At 44.5% G+C, this 21,770-nt stretch overlaps 1 protein-coding gene and 1 long non-coding RNA gene across 2 annotated transcripts; one reads left to right on the forward strand and one right to left on the reverse strand.

Moving 5' to 3' along the window:
- Positions 1 to 8,517: 8,517 nt before the first annotated feature.
- Positions 8,518 to 15,357, reverse strand: neff1 (neuronal intermediate filament family member 1). The gene is made up of 4 exons (XM_030417701.1): positions 14,475 to 15,357; positions 11,989 to 12,306; positions 11,399 to 11,523; positions 8,518 to 10,488 (listed from the first exon to the last, which is right to left on the reverse strand). The coding sequence occupies exons 1-4, from the start codon at positions 15,222 to 15,224 to the stop codon at positions 10,131 to 10,133; spliced, it is 1,551 nt and encodes a 516-aa protein (XP_030273561.1). The 5' UTR covers positions 15,225 to 15,357; the 3' UTR covers positions 8,518 to 10,130.
- A 98-nt stretch (positions 15,358 to 15,455) lies between these two features.
- On the forward strand, positions 15,456 to 19,321 carry LOC115582022 (uncharacterized). The gene is made up of 2 exons (XR_003984121.1): positions 15,456 to 16,452; positions 16,622 to 19,321. It is a non-coding gene; the product is annotated as an uncharacterized LOC115582022 (long non-coding RNA).
- The last annotated feature ends 2,449 nt before the right edge of the window (positions 19,322 to 21,770 follow it).

Consider the following 21,770-nt stretch of genomic DNA (forward strand, 5'->3'; position numbering starts at 1 on the left):
AAAATTATTTTTTAAATGTTACCGTCAAAACGAAGCTTTCATGAAAGTTTTCATGTTTTTGACCAATTACGGACAGTTAAAGATTTCAAAATGCCCCTGAAATAACCATCAGAAATGATCACCTTTAATTCCTCCATTCGAATATTTTGTAAATCCAGCAGTCTACCTTCTAGTCTACTTCCAGCTGAGCTCCTGCAGCAGAACCAGTTGTGAGCATAACTGAGAAGGTCAGTAGCACATACACATCTACGCTGAGTAAAAGCTTACATGGAAGTGTAGAAGGTATCGTAAAGTAGGCCTTAATGTCAGAAAGAATGTATTATTTTGAAGGTATTGTCGCTCATATGTAGCTGCATTCTGGCCAACTTGATGCTGCTATCAGATTCCCATGATGTCATGGGAGGTGTGGTGGGCTATATTCAAGACAAATACTGTGTGATGTGTTTGGTGTGCTACAACTGGGGACAATCCAAAAACTTAACACATGTAGCTCTAACTATTACTTTGTGTTGCCCATTCATTCATTACAGTTCACAACAGTGTCTCCCTTTTGATCCAGCTGTGGCTCATTGGGGCCTTTTGATATTTTACTATCACTCTGACACACACATTTTGTCACACATAATCTCACTCAGTCGCTGTAAATATGATGGCTGTGTGTACTTTTCTGTTATCCTCACCAACTACAATACAAGTTACACTCTCTCACACCTTCAAACAAAAATGCTTCCTTCTCTTCAGGACTTAAAAGGACATCGTTGTAAGAAGAAGAAAGAAGAAGAAAGAAAGAACTCTCTGCATCCTAGAAGACCATTAATTAGACAAGTGTTTGACATTATCAGTTTAATGTAGGCTAATGTCTGCCAGTCAGGATTATCTGAAGGTGCTCCTGCTTGTAAAACTACGTGTAATTTACACCTTTAACACCAAGTGGCAGCAAAAGCTCACTATAATCTGTGTGTGTGTGTGTGTGTGTGTGTGTGTGTGTGTGTGTGTGTGTGTGTGCATGCGTGTGTGCGTTGTGTGTGTGTGTGTGTGTGTCAGCTCTGTGGCCCGACAGCAGCCAGAATTATAAATACTTAATGGCGTACCACTGTTGCAGCAGAAGCGAAAGGGGGGTGAGCATTGCAGCCGAAATACAACAGTTCAATAGGATGTGACATCACGCTGTAGGTGTTCACTTTGTCTGCAGCCAGTCATGAATGGTACTAACAGGGCCGGATGCCTGGAACGAGCAGCAACGAAAAAGGAACAGGGTTATTTGAGATCAGCGTGATGAAGGTGACGGTTCACTGCTTCACCCCCAAAAAGCAATATAGGTGATCTGGGACTAATCTTAAAGTTGCAAGTAGTCAAAGAATATTCTTATTTGAATGCCAAAACTGTTCCTCCTCTTTCTGCGGTACATTGCTAATATCACCTGTAGTGAACACAGCTGGTGCACGCTGACTCATGACTCACCAGCTCTTTACAGCATCACAGAGAAGAGATGAAGTCAACCAGTGAAGGTGGTACTCATCTTTGCCTGCGGCTTGTTTTTTCATTCTTGATTTTATCTTTTTAAAACGTTGCAACATTTTTTTCTTTTTGCGTCATGTGTCTTTGATACCTTGTCTTAAACATGTCTTATGTAAAGCACTTTGACGTACACTGCTGCAAGGTGCTACAGCCTACAGATAACATGCCATGAACACCAAGCACATGAAAAAAAACACCTTTTATTTACTTCCCATTTCAGTTATTTTCATTGAATTCTCCTACAGAACATATAGCATCAGACGAAATATTAGTCAGTGCCAATGATGTCTCACTTGACGCACTATTATTATTCCTCCGTTGTCCCCCTCATTTGATTCCTGTTTGAGTGATTAACTGCTTGAGAGAGAATACCTGCCAGTATTGCCGTCATTTTTGAAAGGTTAAACTAATGTTGTTGTATAAACTGAACAGTGAAGTTAATGTCTGAAAGGCTCCCTTCATTTGTTTTGGCTGTCGGTATTCTATTGTTTAGTAACTGGCTTTGCTGCCATTGTTCTCCTGCAGATGAGGTCGAAAACATGTTGTCTGCGTTTGTCTTCTTTAGTCCGGTGATATTTGATTTATCACTTCACCACCTTTATTAAGAAGTTATCTGTAAACTTACTGACATCTGACTGATTAATTTCAATCATTTACATGCGTGCAGCATTAGAAATAGGCCTACATCTATTAGAATGAATATACAGTGCGGTTTTTGCAGGTGTGCTTGATCACATTCCGTCCTTGAGGTTTTAAAGCTTCTGAAAGGGAAAAACTGAGCCGTGACGCAGCACTTCTTTTACAGCAGGAATGTAAGAACACAGGGGTAAGAGACAATATCATGACAGGAAAACCCCACCACACACTCATAAGGATTATGACTGCAGTGGTTCTGTCTTCATTCTGTGGGGGGCACTTCATCCTTGCTGCAGTGTGGCGGCTCGGACGTTGCTGCGCAGCCGACCGCACATGGACACTGACACGGTGTAGAGACCTGTCATGGTGTAACTGTCCCACCCCCGCGGCTCACAGTTAGTGTTTCTGCTCGCATGGGCTCCGTGTGTTTCAGGCAGACAAGGATTTTTGGCTGGGACTCCTTAGCAGCTCCTCCAGAACTGCAGGGCTCTGGGACATCTGCAATGCAGAAGTCTATATATAGCCATGGAGTTACAGGGAGAGAGAGGGGGAGACAGAGAGACATAGACAGACAAAGAGACAGAGGGATGAAGGGAGACAGAGAGAGGAAGGACGAGATAGAAACAATGAATGAAAAGAGGGATTGTTGAACTGAAAATGAGCTGGAGATTACAGGGGATGCAGCTTTGTACTGCAGCTTTTGCAGCTTATAAACACTACATTCATAGTTTGTACAAAAAAGGCAACCTCTGAAACAAAGTCCCAAATAACCCCAGAACCCCCAAACCAAGTGTCCACTCAGGATGTCAGCACTTCAAGGTCACAGTGAATTCTGTTTTCCAGAGTGACTCTTTTTAACTCACTTAAAAGAGGGAATGTAATTACATGCTTGTGAACTGGCAGCAACAGGAAGAGGGAAGGGTGGTTGTTAAATGCTGAGGTTGAGTATTTATTGCTTTATCTCAAAGGGTCTCGGGAGGGCAGTGGACAAGAAGAGAAGCGGCTCAATTATGTATGCGCCTCCACAAGCCCAGAATCTGCTGACAGCAGAGCTCAGCACGCACACAGCAGCGACGCGGCCGGATCAAGGACGACTCCACTGTCCGGCAGGCAGCGGGCCACGGGCCCTGCAGAGCTTCGGGATTGATCGGACTCTTGAATTTTCGATAAATTTGCCCTCTGACACGCTCCCCGCCTGACTCTCCATCACACAGGGCTGCATGCTGACTCATAACTCTCCTTGTTGCACTGCTGACGGATAGAGCATCAATCATGAGTGCAGAATGCAGGGGGAGGAAGACCTGAATACAAGTAGGGACTCAAACTTTGTATCGTTAAAGAAACATTAGCCGTATTGATTTACAATTATGGGCAAATTATTGATTCGAATGAAATATTTGGGGGGAATTTACCTGCAGCATTTCTGAATATTTTAACAGCTTAGTTAAAGAAACATTTTGTAACAGCTTCTAAATCATGCAGATGGTACAGTCTCTTGTTAATGGTGTCTCTGTCTCAGCCTCTCCACCCACATCACTTATTTCTGCTCTATGTAACTTCAGTGAGTGGGTAGAATCACAACGTTACATACAAGTGTACTGCAAGATACTCAGAAACTGTAGGGGGCACCAAAACGAACAAATTGCCAATTTCTACACAATGATGCTTTAATATAAATGCTAATAATAAAGCTATCTAAAGCACCATCTGTCATCTGAAGGAAAATGTATCATACGCATGATAGATATTTTCTGATGCTGAGAAGATCGATACCACCCTCATGCTGTGTCATGTGGCAAGAGGGATGCAAGCAGAGAACCGGCTAGCTGTAGCTCGTTCTGTCCAAATGTGACTAAATCCACCTACCAGCGCCTCTAATGACCTCTAATTTAGATGGGAAAATCTTGTTTGTTTAAACCAATTACAAAACCAAAATGTAAAAACTAAACGTTGTGGTTAATCAGGTCGTCATGGACTGGACTATATCCACACTAGCTAACCCCAACCCTTGCCTTTCTTTCCACTATGCTAAGCTAAGCTGCCGGCTGTAACTTCATATTTAACAGACAGACATGGTGAGTGGTACTGATCTTCTCATTAAACTCTCTGCAAGAAATCAAGTGAGGGTACTTCCCAAAACCACCAAATGTATCCCTTAAGATCAAACTTAAAGGCATGATATGTAATTTCTGCCATCATGGGTCTATCAAAACTAAATACTTTAAGTAGTGTGGGATCATGAGAGATGTTGTTTTCATTGTTAGTACATCCATTATCCTGATGAAAAACAGATGTTCATGGATGTGGTAATGTTTTATTCATGGTATGTCATAATGTAAGGTGACCAAATGAAACACACCACAATACTTTATGGTTAAATTTAGTTGTAGAAAACTTAATAAAATCGTGCTGAACTATGGATTAGGTCCCCTGTGTTGCATACATTTACAAATCAATTTAACACTGCAGATACAGAAGAACGCGTGGGTCCAACTTCTTATTGATTCCGGCACACCCAGGGAAGCATCTGCAGCTCCTGTCCTTTACCTTGCTGTATCACGGTTCAGTTCACGCCTTGAAACTCACGTGTGCTCCTTTTCCTCCGGTACTTTATTCTAACACGTTGTCCTTGCTATATTCCTCCTGCTTTTCTGACACTTTTATTGATCACCTGTTGGTACTCGCAATGTTTTTGCCACTGTGCAGATTCTCCCTCCTACACACACACACACACACACACAGACACAGAGGAATAAATGTCGATGAGCAGGGAAACAAACCATCTCAGGCTGTAATGAAGTTCTTACTGGTGACAGCTGCGCTGGTGGGCCAGCATTGGCAACTGCCATCCATCTTAGCTGGCCCCATCTTTCACCTCTGGGTGCATGCAGAGACTGAGAGGAGCTGATAATAACACCCAGCAGACGTTAGGCAGCACTGCCCATTAATGAAAAGGTATCGACTGCAGCCTGGAGGCGAAGGAGACAGGCCAGCTTTTGACAGGAAGTAGAAGAAGTTTTTTGAGTGAAAGTACAGTGGACACTTCTGGCAGCAACAAATTATGCGTGTGTGCTTTTGAACACACAGGCACATAATATTCAGCTTCTAGACATTTTGACATGTCACAGTAAGGACAGGTGCAAATAATCAAACAAAGGTTTGTTTGGGTTACAGTCACACAAACAGAAACAAAAAAAATCAACAAAATCTTTCACTATGTGTTATTCAAGCGAACCACATCTTGTTCAACTTTGGTGAACTTTGACCTTAATTTGCACGTGTGTCTGCACCATCAGGGCACAGTCACACTACTGCCTGCCAAGAAGAAACTTTAAGTTCCTAAAGTTGAACTCCATATAAAGTAAAGATGTGAATTTGCTAACATGCTGCTTTCCCTCTGTCTCCCTCTGTCTCTGCAGATGTTTTAAAGGGATAGTTCGTGTTTTTTGAAGTGGGGTCATACAAAGTACATATCTGTAGTCGATCTGTACCGTAGAACCTTCGTATCCCTACGCATTAGCGCAACTGCGTAGGGATACGGAGGTTCTACGGTTGAGAAAATATAGTGCCAAAAGAAAGGCCGGTCTGACGGCGACGTAAAGCGGTGTGAATTACCTCTATACAACGTACACTTGAACTGTTATTGATTTTTTTAGGTGAGTCTTGTTTTAGGTGGTTAAATTTCGCTTTTTCTCTCGACCCCGTTCACTGCAGTACAAAGCTGAGCGTCTGGGCTGGAGCGGCTCTCTACTTCTCCATACTGAGGCTGCACTGATCGGTGATTACAATAGAGAACAGATCGACTATAGATATGTACTTTATATGACCCCACTTCAAAAAACACAAACTATCCCTTTAAGTAAAAGCATGGGTGTGACCAAAAATGTTAACGACAGCTCCATTCTGTTAAGTGTCCCAGGAAGCCATGGCAGTGAGTGAGCATGCACGATAACAGAGCACTGGAACCAACTCACCTAAATTGAATGCAGCCATCATTAATGTTAGGAATTCCACCTGTGCTTTTCCTGCTTTGGCAATTCAAAATATCTTTTTTGCACATGTGTGATCTTACCCAGAAGTCTCTAGAAGTAGCAGCTCTGCCTCTTGTCCCAGCAGCAGGCGTCACACTAAGTAGCTGCCCATCTCTATTCATTGAAATGCACTGGCTGTGCACCCCTGCACTGTCTTTAATGGGCCTCCATACACAGACAGAAGAAGTAATCCGGGGACAGTAGCTGCAATCTGGGATGAGAATGCCTTTTTGTAGTGTTGATGCACATAGATGGAGCAACGGCGTGTGTTAATGTGTGGAGCTGCGTCATTGATGAATCAGCGCACAATGACGCACGTGTTGCATTGAAGCACTTAAAAGACGTGTGTAGTTCAAGTGCAGTCCTAAAAGGGAACTGCATGTTATTGTCAACTGAGGTGTAAACAGTGAACGCACTTCACTTGTCAAATAAAGCGGAGGAAATGGAAGCAGCTGGCGTGTCCGCTAAAATTGCACACAACAAAATAAGCCGAGGTTTTGAGATGAAATGAATTAGTTAAAAGGAGCAGCAATAAGACAAAACTGAATGACTGAAAGCAGTTGTAGTGTCAATTCAAGGTCAAATGATGTGACTAGAAATGTCAAGTGAAGGTTTGCATTGAAAGCTGTTAAATCAGGTATTGTAAGGTAAGTGTATGAGATGCCGTGTGAGTCTGAGTGGTGAAAGCAGTTCAAATCGCTTGAAGTTCAAGTGATGAAGGCTGAACTGTCGGTTGGTATAAGAGAACTGAAAGTAGTTTAAATGTCACTTTGAAGTGAGAAGTGTTGCAAACAGCTTATCTGAAAGCTTTGAAGGTGCGATATGTTTATTCAAGACATCTATATATTGTGTTGCAGAGATATCTTCTGAAGTTAGTTCTCCCATCAGTCCAAAGGCTCTTGTGCTAGCATTGTAGATGCCAAGCCCCCGGGAAGTGTGCCAGGCTAGTGTTCGTATTGGCCAATCCATGTAATTGCTTCATCACATGAGGCACTGCGGCCCGTATATTTCTTTCCTCTAAGATTACACTGTGGAAAAAGCGTCTGTAATATGGTGGACACATTTCTCACTTTCATACTTTGAGCCTTTTGGTCCAATAAAATTCGTAAAGTCTAGAAGAGCCACACAATGACATTATTTTATCCCCATTTAAGTTAGTCGGTTACTAAACGGGAAGTTAGCCAGCTCACTCTTTGGGCCACACAACATTTTATTTAGCATTTTCATAACCAGGAAGTCAGGCTTTTATGGCTTCAAAGCACCACTGAGCAGCTTTCAGAGGAATTAAGGGGCTCCACCTCCTACACCTTGTCCACGTTTTAATAAAATGTCCTTGGTAGACACCTACACTTCCACTGTAGTCATCTGACTTGCAACAAGCTAGCTAGCAAGCTAACAGTTGCTACATTCATTAATGCATAAAGTGAACGCTGTTAGCAGAGGTTAGCATCTAATATGCTGCCTGTATTTGTTGGACTGTGAATTTAACATGTTGCCAGTTCTTACATCCTGCTCCTTTAAATTTGGTGATGAGGGCCCCTGTGTGTGACTGCCGTACACCCAAAGGCATGCTGGGAAAGGTTCCAGCTGTGTAATGTTCTTGTATATGTGTATGTGTATCAGAAGAGAAAGATCATTGTGGACTAACTTTTTCCTGCCTCAACAAAATAGATAAACAAACTGTCTTTGTTTTCATGACTGAATAAACTGAATAAACAAACTGATCTTAAAGGACAACAAAGTTTCATACTGTTTTATGTTGGTTATATGTGGCAGACCCTGCCACCTTTCAGGTTTTAAACAGTGATCTGGGACCTTATTTTCTTCTGAGAGCAGCTTGTTTATTCAGTTATGGAAAGAAACAATATTTCTGAGTTAAAATCATGACCTCATTAATATTGTAAATATAAAAAAAATCAGAGTTTGAACTTCTCCAAAACTACACAGTGCCCCTTTAAGGTTCAAAAGTAATAGGCAGCTGCAGCTTTGAACATTCAAGTATGGAGGAAACTGTCGCATCATGAATAAACACAGGCTTTCATCATATTTCATCACTCTTAGCAACCTTTTCAACTGAGCAATTTGTTATTGCCGGTGACATCCTTACAACACTTTGCATGCAAATAGATTCTACTCCTACATACTTTAACACTTCACGTTTATCATTTTATACAAAAACACATTAAAAACTTGAATATTTTGTCGTCTAATTTCTGTGTTTTTCCTCACAGAATTACATACATAGTAACAGCGGAGGACACTTGTTTTATCTATTTCCGCTTACAAATGTCAAATCTATTTTTTGACATGAAAGACGCAGAGATGGAGCATGTTTGGTTAATAAATGTCTTTATTTGGCTTTGAGAGGAATATCACTGCATGAGATAGCAGCACATACAGTCACAGTTGTATAGCAGAGGTCTGGAAAATGTCAGCACTCCTCAGCCTCCCCAGAAACACGTGGGTTGCAGGTGAAAATATGTATTTATTTTAACTTTCAGACATGGTTAAGGCAAGTTTCTTAATAGAACACACAACAAGCAAAAAATCTATCCCATCCAGCAGATATTCAAGCTCCGAGAGTCAGGCCATGCATTCATGCCCGTCGGTTGATTCATTTGTCACAAAGGAAAAAACTCCCAGGGGATGTAGTGATGGACCAACAGTGAAATTAAACCGTTCAGGGCAAAGTGATAGAAGGGGTGATGGTGAAATAGCCCTTATACGCGTCTCCGTACCATATAGCCATGACCCCTACGGCATCTGCCCCACCTGCCACTTCCAGTCTGAGCTGAGGGCTGTCAGTGTCATCATCAGCTGCCTGACACCGACAGCCACGCTCACCTTCACTTTGTTTCCTTTATCCGGCAAAATCAAACAAAAGCTCTACTACATCTGTGTGAGGGGCAAGAAAAGAGGCTGGTCTACTCTTGAGATGAACGGAAATAGATGAGGAGATAGACTCGCAGATAAATATTAAGCTCTGACCGGTGGCTGATAAATTGACAAATGAATCAACCGAGGGGGGGATAATTCATATTCCCAAAAATATTATATATAGCGGCAATATTTAAACTCTACATTTTTCATTCCCATAGATGCACTTCCCCGCAGAGAAGCTGCAGCACTCCTCCTCCTCCCCAGCAACTGAAAATACCTCCCACCCTCCCGACACATTCGTATATACAGTGTTTTTTTTCCGAGTTGCCATTATTGCCGTGCTGTGACGCTGCAGTGACTTGAAGAGAATGGAAAAAGGGGCTCGAATGGTTGCGTGGTACATTTCATTTTGTCATGGTGGGATGAGACACGTCATGGAAACGGGTGGAAGAAAAGAGGGGAGTGGAAAGCGTTCACCTGCTGTGGGAAATGTTGGGTTTGACTCACAGTTAAGTTAATCGTTCGTTCGTTGAGCTGGTAGAGCTTCGGCCTACGGTGAAATCATCAACCTACAGTACTCCCCAACTTTTAATATGTAAAAATCAAATAGCACCGTAAAAGTTGGACTGGCTGATACTCATGCGCCAAGTTCTGTGCGTTTATCTTAAAGTCTTGTGTGCTGCTGACAGTATTGTTACTTTCAAGGTTTTGATTGCTCGTACTGTGAATATTGATCATTGATGGCACATTTACTGCTGCTCATGTGAGGGAAAATCACCCCCTATTTTTAAACTTAGGAAACGTTGTGACATCATGCTAGCTTTCAGTACATCTATTACCCATCTAAAGCTCCTTTCTTCGTCTAGTAGTTAGTACTAATCACGTCTGGCTACTGAGCAAACAGAGAGTGAAGAACACAGGAGGTGTGAGGCATCTGGAGTGTGCAGAGTCGTGTGTGTGCTCGTGTGTGACAGAGATGAAGTGACCAGGGACCAGATCCATATACGTGATTGGTGTGATGAGGAATGTGTTACTGATAATGACGAAGATGGAGACACAAACAGTTTAACTCTTGCTGGTCTTGCCGGTGGGGCTCTCCTTCTTCTTCTCCTTCTCCTCCTTCTCCTTGGGCTTCTCCTCCTCCTCTTCCTCCTCCTCTCCCTCTCCCTCGCCGTCGCCCTCGCCCTCCTCCTGGTCCTCTCCCTCCTCTCCCTCATCTCCCTCCTCCTCGTTCTCCTCTCCCTCCTCCTCCTCCTCCTCTTCCTCTCCCTCCTCTTCCTCTTCCTCGGGCTTGGCTTCGGACTTCCTGTAGGCGCCGAGGGAGTAGGTGCGGGAGGACATGTAGGAGAAGCCGGGGTAGCCGGACTGGAGCATGGCGCCGCCGACGGTGCTGAGGCGGCACTCCTCACCTTCCAGCAGCTTCCTGCACAGACGGAGAGAGAGACGGACGGAGGACAAAAGATGACATCGCCTCCAGTCTGGTTCTGTCACTATAATTATCTCAGTGTGTCTCTCCTGAGAGATCTAATGTCCCTGGATCAGTTTCAGTGGCAACACGTCTGCTGTCTGTTTTGGTAGATTTGCCCAGAACATTATCACAGTTGCTGAGATTGATTATTGTAAGGTTTCACATGATATCACTTCCATTCGTCCATCTTATTACAGTAGAAAAAGAACTGATCGGCTTGCATGGAACGGAGGGACGATTGCATTCTTTTAAAGCTGTGTTATTATTATTTTTCTGAATTCCAAAAACTTCCAATCGATCAACGAGAGAAAAAAAAAAGTTTTAGGCTCAACCGCCCTGCCTTGTTGAACATATTGAGTGGATTTTAAAAAGGATTCCTTCAGCCAAATTATTGGAATTTTGTCATGCGTTGTAGCCACTGTACTTCAACAACATACAGGGAAAATCCCCAAAGGATCATTATTTTGTTATGTTAGAAGATCTCTTTCACACATGGATTAAGGCATACGAAAGATTCTCTAATGTGTCAGACATTAATTTTGCAGGAAAAGTGTAATTACCACATTAAAATCCTTAAACTAGCACCTACTCTGTCTTCCTCCATACAGAGTATATCAGGACGTCTCCTATGTAACAGTTTATGTGCACTTTCAATTATCACTTTTCACTTTCAGAGAGATTAGCGTTAAACCAGCCTTCTACCGCCAAGCTCTGCACATACATCATTCTGCACAGTGAAACTCGAACATTCAGCCGTAGGAACAAAGAGGAAAAGCACAGTTTTGACTGAAGTGGGGCTTTAAAGCTCTACACTATAAAAGCTAACACTTAAATCCATTGCTGCAGTGTTTGTGAAGTCGCCCACCTGTAGGCAGCGATCTCAATGTCAAGCGCCATCTTGACGTTCAGCAGGTCCTGGTATTCACGCAGGTGACGGGACATTTCTCCTTTGGTGCTGCGCAGGGCACCCTCCAGCTGCTGAATGGTATCCTACACACACGCAAACACACACACACACACACACACACACACACACACACACACACATATTTGCATCATGAAACACCAATAACTTTGTCAGAAAATGTGCTGATAGACATCTAAATACAGATTTTCACTTGTGTGCGCTCAGTTTTAATTCCAAAGTGTTTCATAAAAAACACCAACATCCAAGGTCGTGTCCTTCATCAGCGTCCACCATGTAGACTTTAAGTTGATGATCTGATATCTTTGGCAGAATTCAAGACTATTGTAAATTCTGTGGTAAATGACCCCATTGTTATTTGCCTATATAAGGGCCTCCTTTTAGCCTTTTCAAACAAATAGCTTGTCAAATTTTAAATTAATAACTTTGGGTAAGGTCTCACCCTGGCAACTTTAATAAGACTTGGTTAACTAACAATCAATTCAATTATAAAACAAAATGTTCACTCAATATCTGTGTAATTGACTTACCTGCATCTCTCCAATTTCATTGCTATGGTGATCCTCCATCTCGGCAATCTGCCTTTCCAGAGCCTCGTTGTGGCCCCTGAGGGCCTCGATCTCCAGGGTGCGGGCCTGCACCTGCCTGCGGTACTCGCTCAGCTCCTCCTTTGAGTGCTTGATGGCGTCCTGGTTGCGGGCGGCAGCGTCGGTCACGCTGGCAAACTTGGAGCGGTACCAGTCCTCGGCCTGGGCCTGGTTCCTGGCCGACAGGTTCTCATACTGAGCTCGGATGTCCTTCAGGGCGGCAGTAAGGTCCGGTTTGCTCATGTCCATCTCCACAGACACCTGAATAAAGGAGAGGAAGGGAGAGGAAAGATTAAAGATAGCAAATTATAAAGGTTTTGTGACCATTCATCCTCAAACGTTCAAGGACCTGTTTAAATGCTTCATGGTACTTTTTTGCTTAGGTGTGCTGCTTTATCATTCGAGTTATTTAAGATGATTTGAATCCTTAAAACCGTGAAATTTTTGATTATGGAATAATCTAAAGAAAGAGTGGCTTAAGTGAATGGCAGAAAAAGCAGGCTGGTGACCAGGAAGTGACCAGTTTGCCTCCGAGTTTGCTTCTCTGTCCTCTGAGGTGCTTTACTTTGACTTTTGTTACTTCCTGCTCTGTACTACACTTGGACTGCATGCGTGCCTCCGGGTGACATATACATATATGTATAAGGTGAGCAGGGTGTTGATGAGCTGAGTTGCAGTCCTGTAAGGTGGACCGCCGCAGGACTGATGAATCGACTGCTGACTCAGGCCTCCCTGCTGGAGAAAGCTGTGCTGTCAATAGCTTACATGGCAATAATATTCCCTGCAGGAGGAGAGGAGGGACCCCTGGGAAATTTACCCGGCAACCATCACTTGACTGCTCAATACTACCGCACGTTCAATGAATTGATTTCCTGCTGAAAGTTGCTGCTGCCCTTCACTTCAGTGTCTTCGCTTGTGTCCTCTGCTCCATCTGCAACACGGTGAGCTCCATTACTGTCCCACAGATAACAGCTCGGCTCGACACTTTGTCTGCAGAGAACAACTCTTTTCAAAACTTTTGTGTGAAACGTCTGATTGTATTTTCACTGCTGTGCTGTTATTCAGCATGGAATGAAGATGAAAACAATTGCACCTCACATGCTTGCTTCTGCCCGCTGTCCCTCGGGATGACCACACCCCTGGATTATGCGCTATTTCTCCGCATCCCCCCCCCCCCTTTCCTCACCTCCTTGAGTGAAAACCTCACAGTTATCCCAAAAACAGTAGCCCAACCTCAGACTTTCACCTCATTATAAACCTATCATTATAACAAAGTATACTTATATTCAAAGACACACCTCTGTGACAAAATACTCACATTAATCCAAACAGCAAATGCCGTTTGAAGCCACACTTTGCACAAAATGTCATTGATCACAAGCAAAAGAGAACCAACGCTATTTTTAGATTAAACATCTTTAAAGTTTGCACGGGGGCTGCAGGGAGGCTCGAGCCCCCTGATGTATGAGGGGATGAGGAGGAGGAGGAGGAGGAAGAGGAGGGAGAGCCTGGTGCTGAAACGGAACTGCAGTGCCATCAATTATCCAGTGCGCAGTGTTCAAATGGAGGGGGACGCAGCATGTCGTGCATACAGAGAAGGGATCAAGACTGCTATTAGACTTAATATCATACTTTCTAACCCTGTCGTATCAGGTTATGTAAACAGCTGTAGTGGACCTGCGTTTTTGACTCATAAATGTACTGTAGGGGTTGAGGCATTATTCTGAGGAGATAAGGCTCCAAGATTCAGCAACTTCTTTAAAATCACTTCTTTAAAACCCACTCTGACCACCGTTTAAAACTGATTTGTCAACTTTCCATCTTTTCATTCCTTTTACCGCTCTTTACTTATTTATCATCCTCTGTTCCTTTTCTCCTGATTGTGATCTTTTTATCTGCTTCTAATTCCAACGGTGTGATGTCGTTTACTGATTTGATTCTTTTATCTATCTCTATTTTTGCATCACTCTTTCTTTCCTTTCCTTTGACTTTGCCTGTTTTACGGCTTTTACTTGTAATTACTCATATTGCCCTCTTGTATTAACTTACCTTTGGCTTGACTGTTGTTGTGTTCATTCCTGACTTTCCTGCTTTTGCTTGCTCAGTCAAAGCATTTTGCAATGTCTTTAAAGGTTCTACACAAATAAAGTTGATGCATAATCATTTCTCATGTATTGCCTTCACACAAGGCGTTTGGAACAAATAAAAAAAAATTGTGTCTTGTGAGTTTATACTAGGAGGTATAATAAGAATGTGGTGGTCTGGTGGAGCATGGAGGAACACAGGGAGCAGATCAAGTTTGAGAAGGTCACAGTAAAGTCAGAGCAGGTAAAGGCAGAAAGGCGCACAGTGTTGAGGGATGTTAGAGTTTAGTTGGCAGTGTGATTTGATGACCATGAAACTGAGTCCGAGGTGGGGTGTGTGTGTACCTGTGTGGCCTGCAGAGACGCCTGTAGCTCCTGCAGCTCCTCCTCATGAACTTTCCTGAGGAAGGCGATCTCGTCCAGCAGCGCCTCCACCTTCTTCTCCAGCTCCAGGCGCGACAGGGTGGCGTCGTCCACGTCCTTCCGGTAGCCCTTCAGGGTGTTCTCCGCCTCCTCGCGCAGCCGGGTCTCCTCGTCGAGCTTCTCCCGCACGCGCTCCAGCGTCTCGTTCATCTGCACGCAGTCCACGTGCATCTGGCTCTTCTCATGCGTCAGCTCCTCCACGCGCGCCCGCAGCTCGCGGATCTCCTGCTCGTACAGCTCGTGGAGGCGCGACGGCTCGTTGTTGCGCTGCCGCAGCATTGTCACCTCCGCCTCCAGGACTTTGTTCTGCTGCTCCAGGTTGTGAACTTTCTCGATGAAGGACACGAAGCGGTCGTTGAGGCCCTGCAGCTGCTCCTTCTCGTTGGTGCGGATGATCTTGAGCTCGTTGGTGACCGCGGTGGACTGGGTCAGGTCCATCGCGGAGTCCGGCATGGAGGAGAAGACGCGGCCGGGCGCCGCCGACCTGCGGTAGGTAGAGGAGGAGGACATCACGGAGGGGGACCCATAGGTGCGGTGGCTGCTGCGGTACCCCGCAGAGTGCAGGCGGGACGGGCTGCTGCTGCTGCCCAGACCCACGCGGCCGGACCGGGGTGCATCTCCGAAGATCTTCCGATAGGAGCTGCTGCTGTAAATGTCGCTGGAGTAACTCATGGTTGCTTTGCTGTGGTGGTGACCGGTGCCACTGCTCTGCACGGGAGAGAGAGAGAGAGAGTGGGTGCGTGGAGTTTAGGAGTGTGTGAGGGTGAGTGTGTGTGAGAGAGAGAGAGAGTGAGATGCGAGTGATGTCTGGCCAGGACAGGTGCTTTTATAGTGAAGGCGCCGGCGCATCATTTGACGCAGGGACAACAGAGGATGAGGGGAAACCTGCAAGCTTTTGCAGAACGCCTCCACCCTCTGGGGAGACACGAATTCACTCATGCGGCTCCTCTTTGCTGCCCTCGCAGCCCAGGCATCAACACAGCAGCTCTACATGACGATCACGTTTTGTATGGGGGCTTTAATGTTGTAACTGTTTGACCTCAGAGCCTATACATGTACACGTTTTGAAAAGTCACGTTTTCCTCTCAAGGTATAATCACACCATAATACAAGCACGTGTAATCTCATTCCCCAGTACATCTATGATCCCCACCTGACTGTCTCGTGTTACCTCGGCCCACACTGTCCACTGTCACTGCAGTTTTTTTTCTCTGCTGTCCCAGCAGATTGGCAGCAGGGATCGATGTGTGGAGCTGTGCGCCACAGTGTGTTTTGGTGCTGCAGTCTGTACTCAGCCACCCCATCCCTCCCCACCACCACCCACCGCCGACCTCCGCAATATCAGAATACAGGATGAGACTCATTATAGTGGCCTGATTCTTGCACTGCCACATCGCGGTCCCTCATGCGCAGCCCTGGAAACATCCGACGGATCAAACACTGCAGTCCTCATCATAAGAGTAATAAGAGCCTGTATTTCTGCATAATCTTCATGTTACTTGCATCACTTCAAAGTAAACACTGCTGCCTAAATGTGTGCGTAAATCTGATAACCAAAGGTGGACAGAAGTTGATCCTATAGATGCATTCACTTTGTCCGTAGCCATGCAGTCTGTGTGGGGGCCTGTGTGGGATTCAGATGCTGCGCAGAGCTGTCGCTGGCCTTGGTCCTGATCCAGGCTGGAGGCAGGAGAGGGACCACGCCCCTGAAAAAAGGAGAGAGAGAGAGAGAGAGAGAGCGAGCAGCATGCACCCACCCACAGGACTGCAGCCTCGCCACCTCCAAACACATCCTCTGCCCCCCTTCACACCGGCAGCCTGGCAAACAGCCCGAAAAGTGGAACCATGCAGTCACTGCCAAGTCACCCTCAATCACCCCCTCTCTCTGATTACACTACTGGTAAGGTACCTTCATGTCTTTTTAGTTGAAAGTTGGAAAATGTTTTGTCCCTGTTCTTCTCTCTTTATTTTGTCTTGAGCCATCTGTTATTAGAAGCAAGTATTTGCTCATCCATTACATATCCAGAGTAAAAATCACTAAATCAGAACTTTGCATTTGATTTCTCCAGTGCTTCCAGCCTGTGCTTCTGAGGGACAAGCTGGAGCACTCGGGGGTTGAACACCACAATTAATCCTGGTTCCTGGAATACCTCAGAACCGACCACAGCATGTGAGGCCACGAGACTGTGAGCCAGACATTGACACAACTGCTGACAGTAAGAGGTTGATCCAGAAGGCAAGCTCTGTCTCTGGGCTCTTCGTCGACTCAGTGCAGGCGGTGGGAGAAAGGAGGACGATGGCTAAGCTATCAACCCTGATGGAGAACGAATCCCACCCTGTGCAGGACACTCAAAGCACTGGGGAGCACCTTCAGCGACAGGCTGCTTCACCCAAAGTGTGTGAGGGAGCGATATCACAGGTCCATCCTTCCTGCTGCTTTCTGACTGTACAGCCAGCACTGCTCCCGGTAGACCCCCCGACACACACACCAAATCAACTTCAAACTGTGCAATCACGTGGAGTTTTGTTTCTTCTTTATATTCTTTATATTTTTTCTACTGCTCTTTCTCTTATATTTATTAACATATATTTTTGACTTATTTATTACTACTCTTTTAATTGGTGTTTAATTTGTGATGTCCCCTTCGTTGCTGTAATATTGCAAATGTCCTGTTTTTGGGACTTATAAAGGATTATCTAGTCTTAGTTTATCTTAGGTAGATAGTCTTTTGATTTTTACTTACACATGTGAACCACTATGGGGTGCTAAAGCATCAGCGGTGCTCGCATGTCCAGCAGACCCGAGCTGATGCTGAGCACATGTAAACAACAATCACATCCCTTCTAATCATTACAATGTTACCTTCATGTTTTAATGTATTCATAATGAAATCAGTGCCTCCACTTTACCTGCATTCTCTGCATGTCTCAGGGGTTTTCCTGCTGCAATACACCTGATTCAAATGAAAGGCTCACATTCAGGCCTCAGCAGAGCTCGATGTCGAGCTGATCATTTGAATCAGGTGTATTGGAGCACGGTAGCGTTTAAAACATGCAGGACAGGGCGACCCCAGGACCAGGACTGAAGAACACTATGAAGGTCATACTGTTGAGTATTTGTTGGATCTGTTTCAGAGAAGGGGTTCTTTTAACCACATGGTTGGAGGATGTAGTCTATGGTGCTGTTGAACTGCATCCCATGATACTGCAGGGTGTTTCACGTATTTTGTCAGCCTTGTTTATCCCAATGATGTTAGGCTGAATAACTGGAAAACCTTGTTGTTTAATGTGATACAGCTCAACAGCACCACAAACCAATTCCTCCAAAATTACCATGAAGTTGATTAAACCCCAATCTTAAACCTGTTATATTGGACAGTGCTTTAGGGCGTTGCTACTGTACGTAGTGACAAGTCGTGGCGAACAGTATCATCCCCAGCTCCGCATATGGTCATGGCTGGCTCCAAAAAACAAGATTGCTTGGTTGACAGTTGGACGCTATGCCCATGAGGTCCAGTGGTAGTGACTGACACACAATACTTTATCATCTATTTTGCTCTCAAATGGATCATGATGTGCAAAATGAACATCATGCTGTGTTGTAGAAGACTTGAAACAAATGATTGAGAGCATGAGCTTACTTAAGTTTATGCTCTTCATTTGTGGTAATACATGAAGTGAGAAGCAGGGTCATTTTCTTATAATCTTACACACAATCAGACTTCTTTTTGAAACCAGCGGATTCACCCTCTGCAGGTTGTTAGTACAATGCAGGTTTAAAGCTATTCCACATCAGTTTAGCAAGACTTGGAAACATCAGTGAATACTGTGTTGTGTGTGTGTTTGAGAGGGAGAGCGAGAGAGAGAGAGAGAGTGCGAGAGCGAGCCTGCAGTGCTTTACCTTGGCCGGCCAGCCATTTTGACTGCTTTTGGTAACAAAGCTCCTACTTAAGTGGGAGGGTGCCAGTGACTCAGCAGGAATGAACAGGTAGCCAGACGGGACTGATTTCTATCATTGTGTGCTGCTCAGCCTCCCTGTCCTCCCGTATAGTTGTAAACTACCACCTGTGTTTATTCTGCTGAAGTGATACAAGCCATTAAATCCTCCATTTCACTGAGTCGACCAGTGCATCCCCTCAGCTGTAATACAAAACTGCAGGGTTTGCTGCAGTATGATAAAGTGACTCTCGGTTCAGCGTACGGGGGCAACGTGCCGTGTTTTTGCATCTATAAACAACTACCACTTTAATACCAAGGCAGCAGTGTAATGACTGTAAACAAACAAGACCACAGTTGGCAGCCTTGAGCAGTCCTTAAATCACCTTTTGCATGCAGATAGTGGCACTGGTCGGACGGCACAGGAAATATCCCATGGTGTTATACAACAAACAGCAGGATGAGGGCGCCGGTCAACCGAGCAGAAACAGAGAGCGAGCTTTCAGGGTTTGTAGCAAAAAGACTGAGTGATGCAGGGTAATACAGCTTACTGGACAGCAGACATTTTGATATGACTTTGTCAGAAAATCACAGGCTGATAATGTTAGCTGTATTCCATTTATATCAGTCAGATGCATGGCCAGTAAAGTATAACGACACTGTTTCACCAGCACGGCTTACTACTGGAGAACATGGAGCCAACATTACAGTTATTCATTACACCTGTGAAAAGTAGCCAATATCATATCATATCCAAGTGTTTTTATGTATCCACCACTATAAGATGCAAAGCACTATGATGCAACATATTAAAGCTGTTCTGCTTTAATGTACTTTGTGTCTCTATTTACACTTTACCAGGGACTGCAAACTGGCACATATACAGAAATCTTATTAAAGGGGCTCTATGTAGTTTTAAATTCAAACTCACAATTGTAATGTTTACAACCACTTAACTTACACTTAACTAACAACTACGCATACAGACTGGGGGAAACAGTGAGTCTGACTTTATCCAAATGTCACAAAAATCCTTTTACCAGCATCTCTCAAATAACACTTCTGCTCTAGTTTTCAATCTGCCCAAAAACCTTAATGTTCACACGCCAATTTGAGGGGTTATGTGTGTAACTTTCTCAATTCTTGTCAATTTTGCGAGGCAAACACTGGAGAACCACGGTTGTCATTGCCCGGAGCTAGGAAACACTCCAGTGCATAACCCAAAATATGCAATAATGCATGTTTAATGCAAGACTTTAAGGCACTATAAATAGCATCTGTTCGCAGGGAGTCAGAGACGTTCACAGTCCCCTCACTCTGCATGCTGTTATACCATGTGCTGCAGGAAAGAATACTGTTTATTCCCCCTTTCCTCCTGCCTCTCCTGGTGGGACTCTGACATAGTGATCCTCCCTCCACCAGCCTGCGACTGATAACATTTCTCCCTCTGCTGTCCAGACCGCTGCTGCTGCTGCCAACACAGCCACACTATCCCCACTGTGGTTTCATCTGATAGACTTGTAAACACTCTTCCACAGGGCAGCTAGTAGACTCTGGCTGTTCAGCTGCAGCATAACAACCAGAAGTGATCTCAGGTCCGTTCAAGACTGTAAAGAGAGTCACTGAATATTAGATTCGGCTCAGTCAGTGTGCTCCACCTCCTCTCACTGATTACATATGTATTGCATTCGGTACATTGCAAGGGAAACAATGTAAACAAAACAGTGGCCATCTGAGTGACTGCTGGTAGAATGAAGACATAACTTGGCCTTAATTCTTGCCCTTATGTTCTTATGGTTATTGTGGCATTATCTTCTCGACATGCACTGTGTAACTCAGAAAATCCCAGCTCTCCGTGGAAGCCCCGACATTGCTCCAGCTCCTTTGAAACTCTTCTCCCTTTAGTGCTTTGATATGCCAGGTGTTACTCACCGACACCGAGTGAGGCTCTCTGTGAAGAGCTTTACTACGTGTCACGTACAGGCCACTCAGCTCCCTCGCCTTTGTTCTATCTTGGATGCACTGATCTTGTCTGAAGTGCACCTCATGAAGACGATCTCCCTCCATCTGTTTGCATAATGCACACACACACACACACACACACACACACACACACACACACACACACACATACACACAAACACACATGCAAAGTGGCACACGTATGCACACACTCAAAAGTCTATCTCTTGATCGGAGCTGTCAGTGGTGATGGAGGGGGATCAGTAGGGGCTGTTGTCACTCAGCTGCGTCCTGCACTGACAAATTATCACACAAGGAACCGACCATCTGCCTGCTGCAGTATTTCTATTAATGTGATGAAATCCAGTGAGGATCAGATCAATGCATTCACGCTGGATGGAAGCTGCCTTACTTGATTAAAGGTGCAATGTGTATTTATGAATTCACACTCCAACCAAATAGGGGGCAGCATATCACCAGAGTAACCACTAGCTGCTGCTCACTGTAGCTGCTGTTAGCTGATTAGCTCCGAGCCCCCGGGAAACAGCCATGCTTTGAAGATTTGTAGCTGCCAAACTGTGTATTTACGACATCACCTGATGGTTTTAGGGCCCGATAAACTAAGATTGTGAAGGTCGAATAGAAATTAGGAAAATGTAAGAGAGCCGCAAGATTAAATCATTTTTTTTTTTCACTTCAAATTAGCTGGATGCTAAACCAGGTCATCAGCCATTTCAGATTCATTCACTGCTGAGCAGCTTATATAGGAATGACCAGGGCTACAACTCCAACACTGTGTTCAGATTTCACTGTAACGTCCATGATTAGCTCAGTTAGCGGTGCAGCTAGTGGTCCAGAGCAGGAGCTTGTAGCACTGGGGAGTGTTGGCGTTTTTATTGCTAGCACGGGAGCTTCGAACCAGCAGGAGGGGGTGGTTTTAGGCCAAGGACGGGTATCCCAGCGGGGAATGCTGACAGGGAATGGCGCAATAAAATAATATCAGAATTGTTATTTCTTCACATTCTGTTGATAATTTCAGTATTCATTTTTAATTTTTTCAACAAAATTTCCTTTTTTTTTTTTTTTTACATAACTTCTTACATCTCGCATTCCTTACTCTCAGTCTCATTGTAAATATAGGAGGTGAGCCAGTGTCTTGTCTGTAAAAACAGGCAGTTTTGGCATAGATCGACTCTTACTCTGTGTTTGTTATGTGTGTTGTATGAGATCCTTTTCCCTAGTCAGTGTATTACCTGCAGTAGATGCCCGTCATCTCTCCGATGGTGTGGAGAAGCAGTGAGCAGCGCCAGCAGCTAGCAG

Source organism: Sparus aurata, chromosome 5 (genome assembly GCF_900880675.1).
Source record: "Sparus aurata chromosome 5, fSpaAur1.1, whole genome shotgun sequence".
In the NCBI taxonomy this organism is placed as follows: Eukaryota; Metazoa; Chordata; class Actinopteri; order Spariformes; family Sparidae; genus Sparus; species Sparus aurata.

Bases quoted from the DNA above. Each gene is read 5' to 3' on its own strand.
- neff1 (XM_030417701.1), bottom strand. From the start codon at position 15,224: ATGAGTTACTCCAGCGACATTTACAGCAGCAGCTCCTATCGGAAGATC. The intron at 11,524-11,988 runs GTAAGTCAATTA...GCGTGTGTGTAG, and splicing joins ATGAAATTGGAGAGATGCAG to GATACCATTCAGCAGCTGGA. The intron at 10,489-11,398 runs GTGGGCGACTTC...CCGTCTGTGCAG, and splicing joins ATTGAGATCGCTGCCTACAG to GAAGCTGCTGGAAGGTGAGG.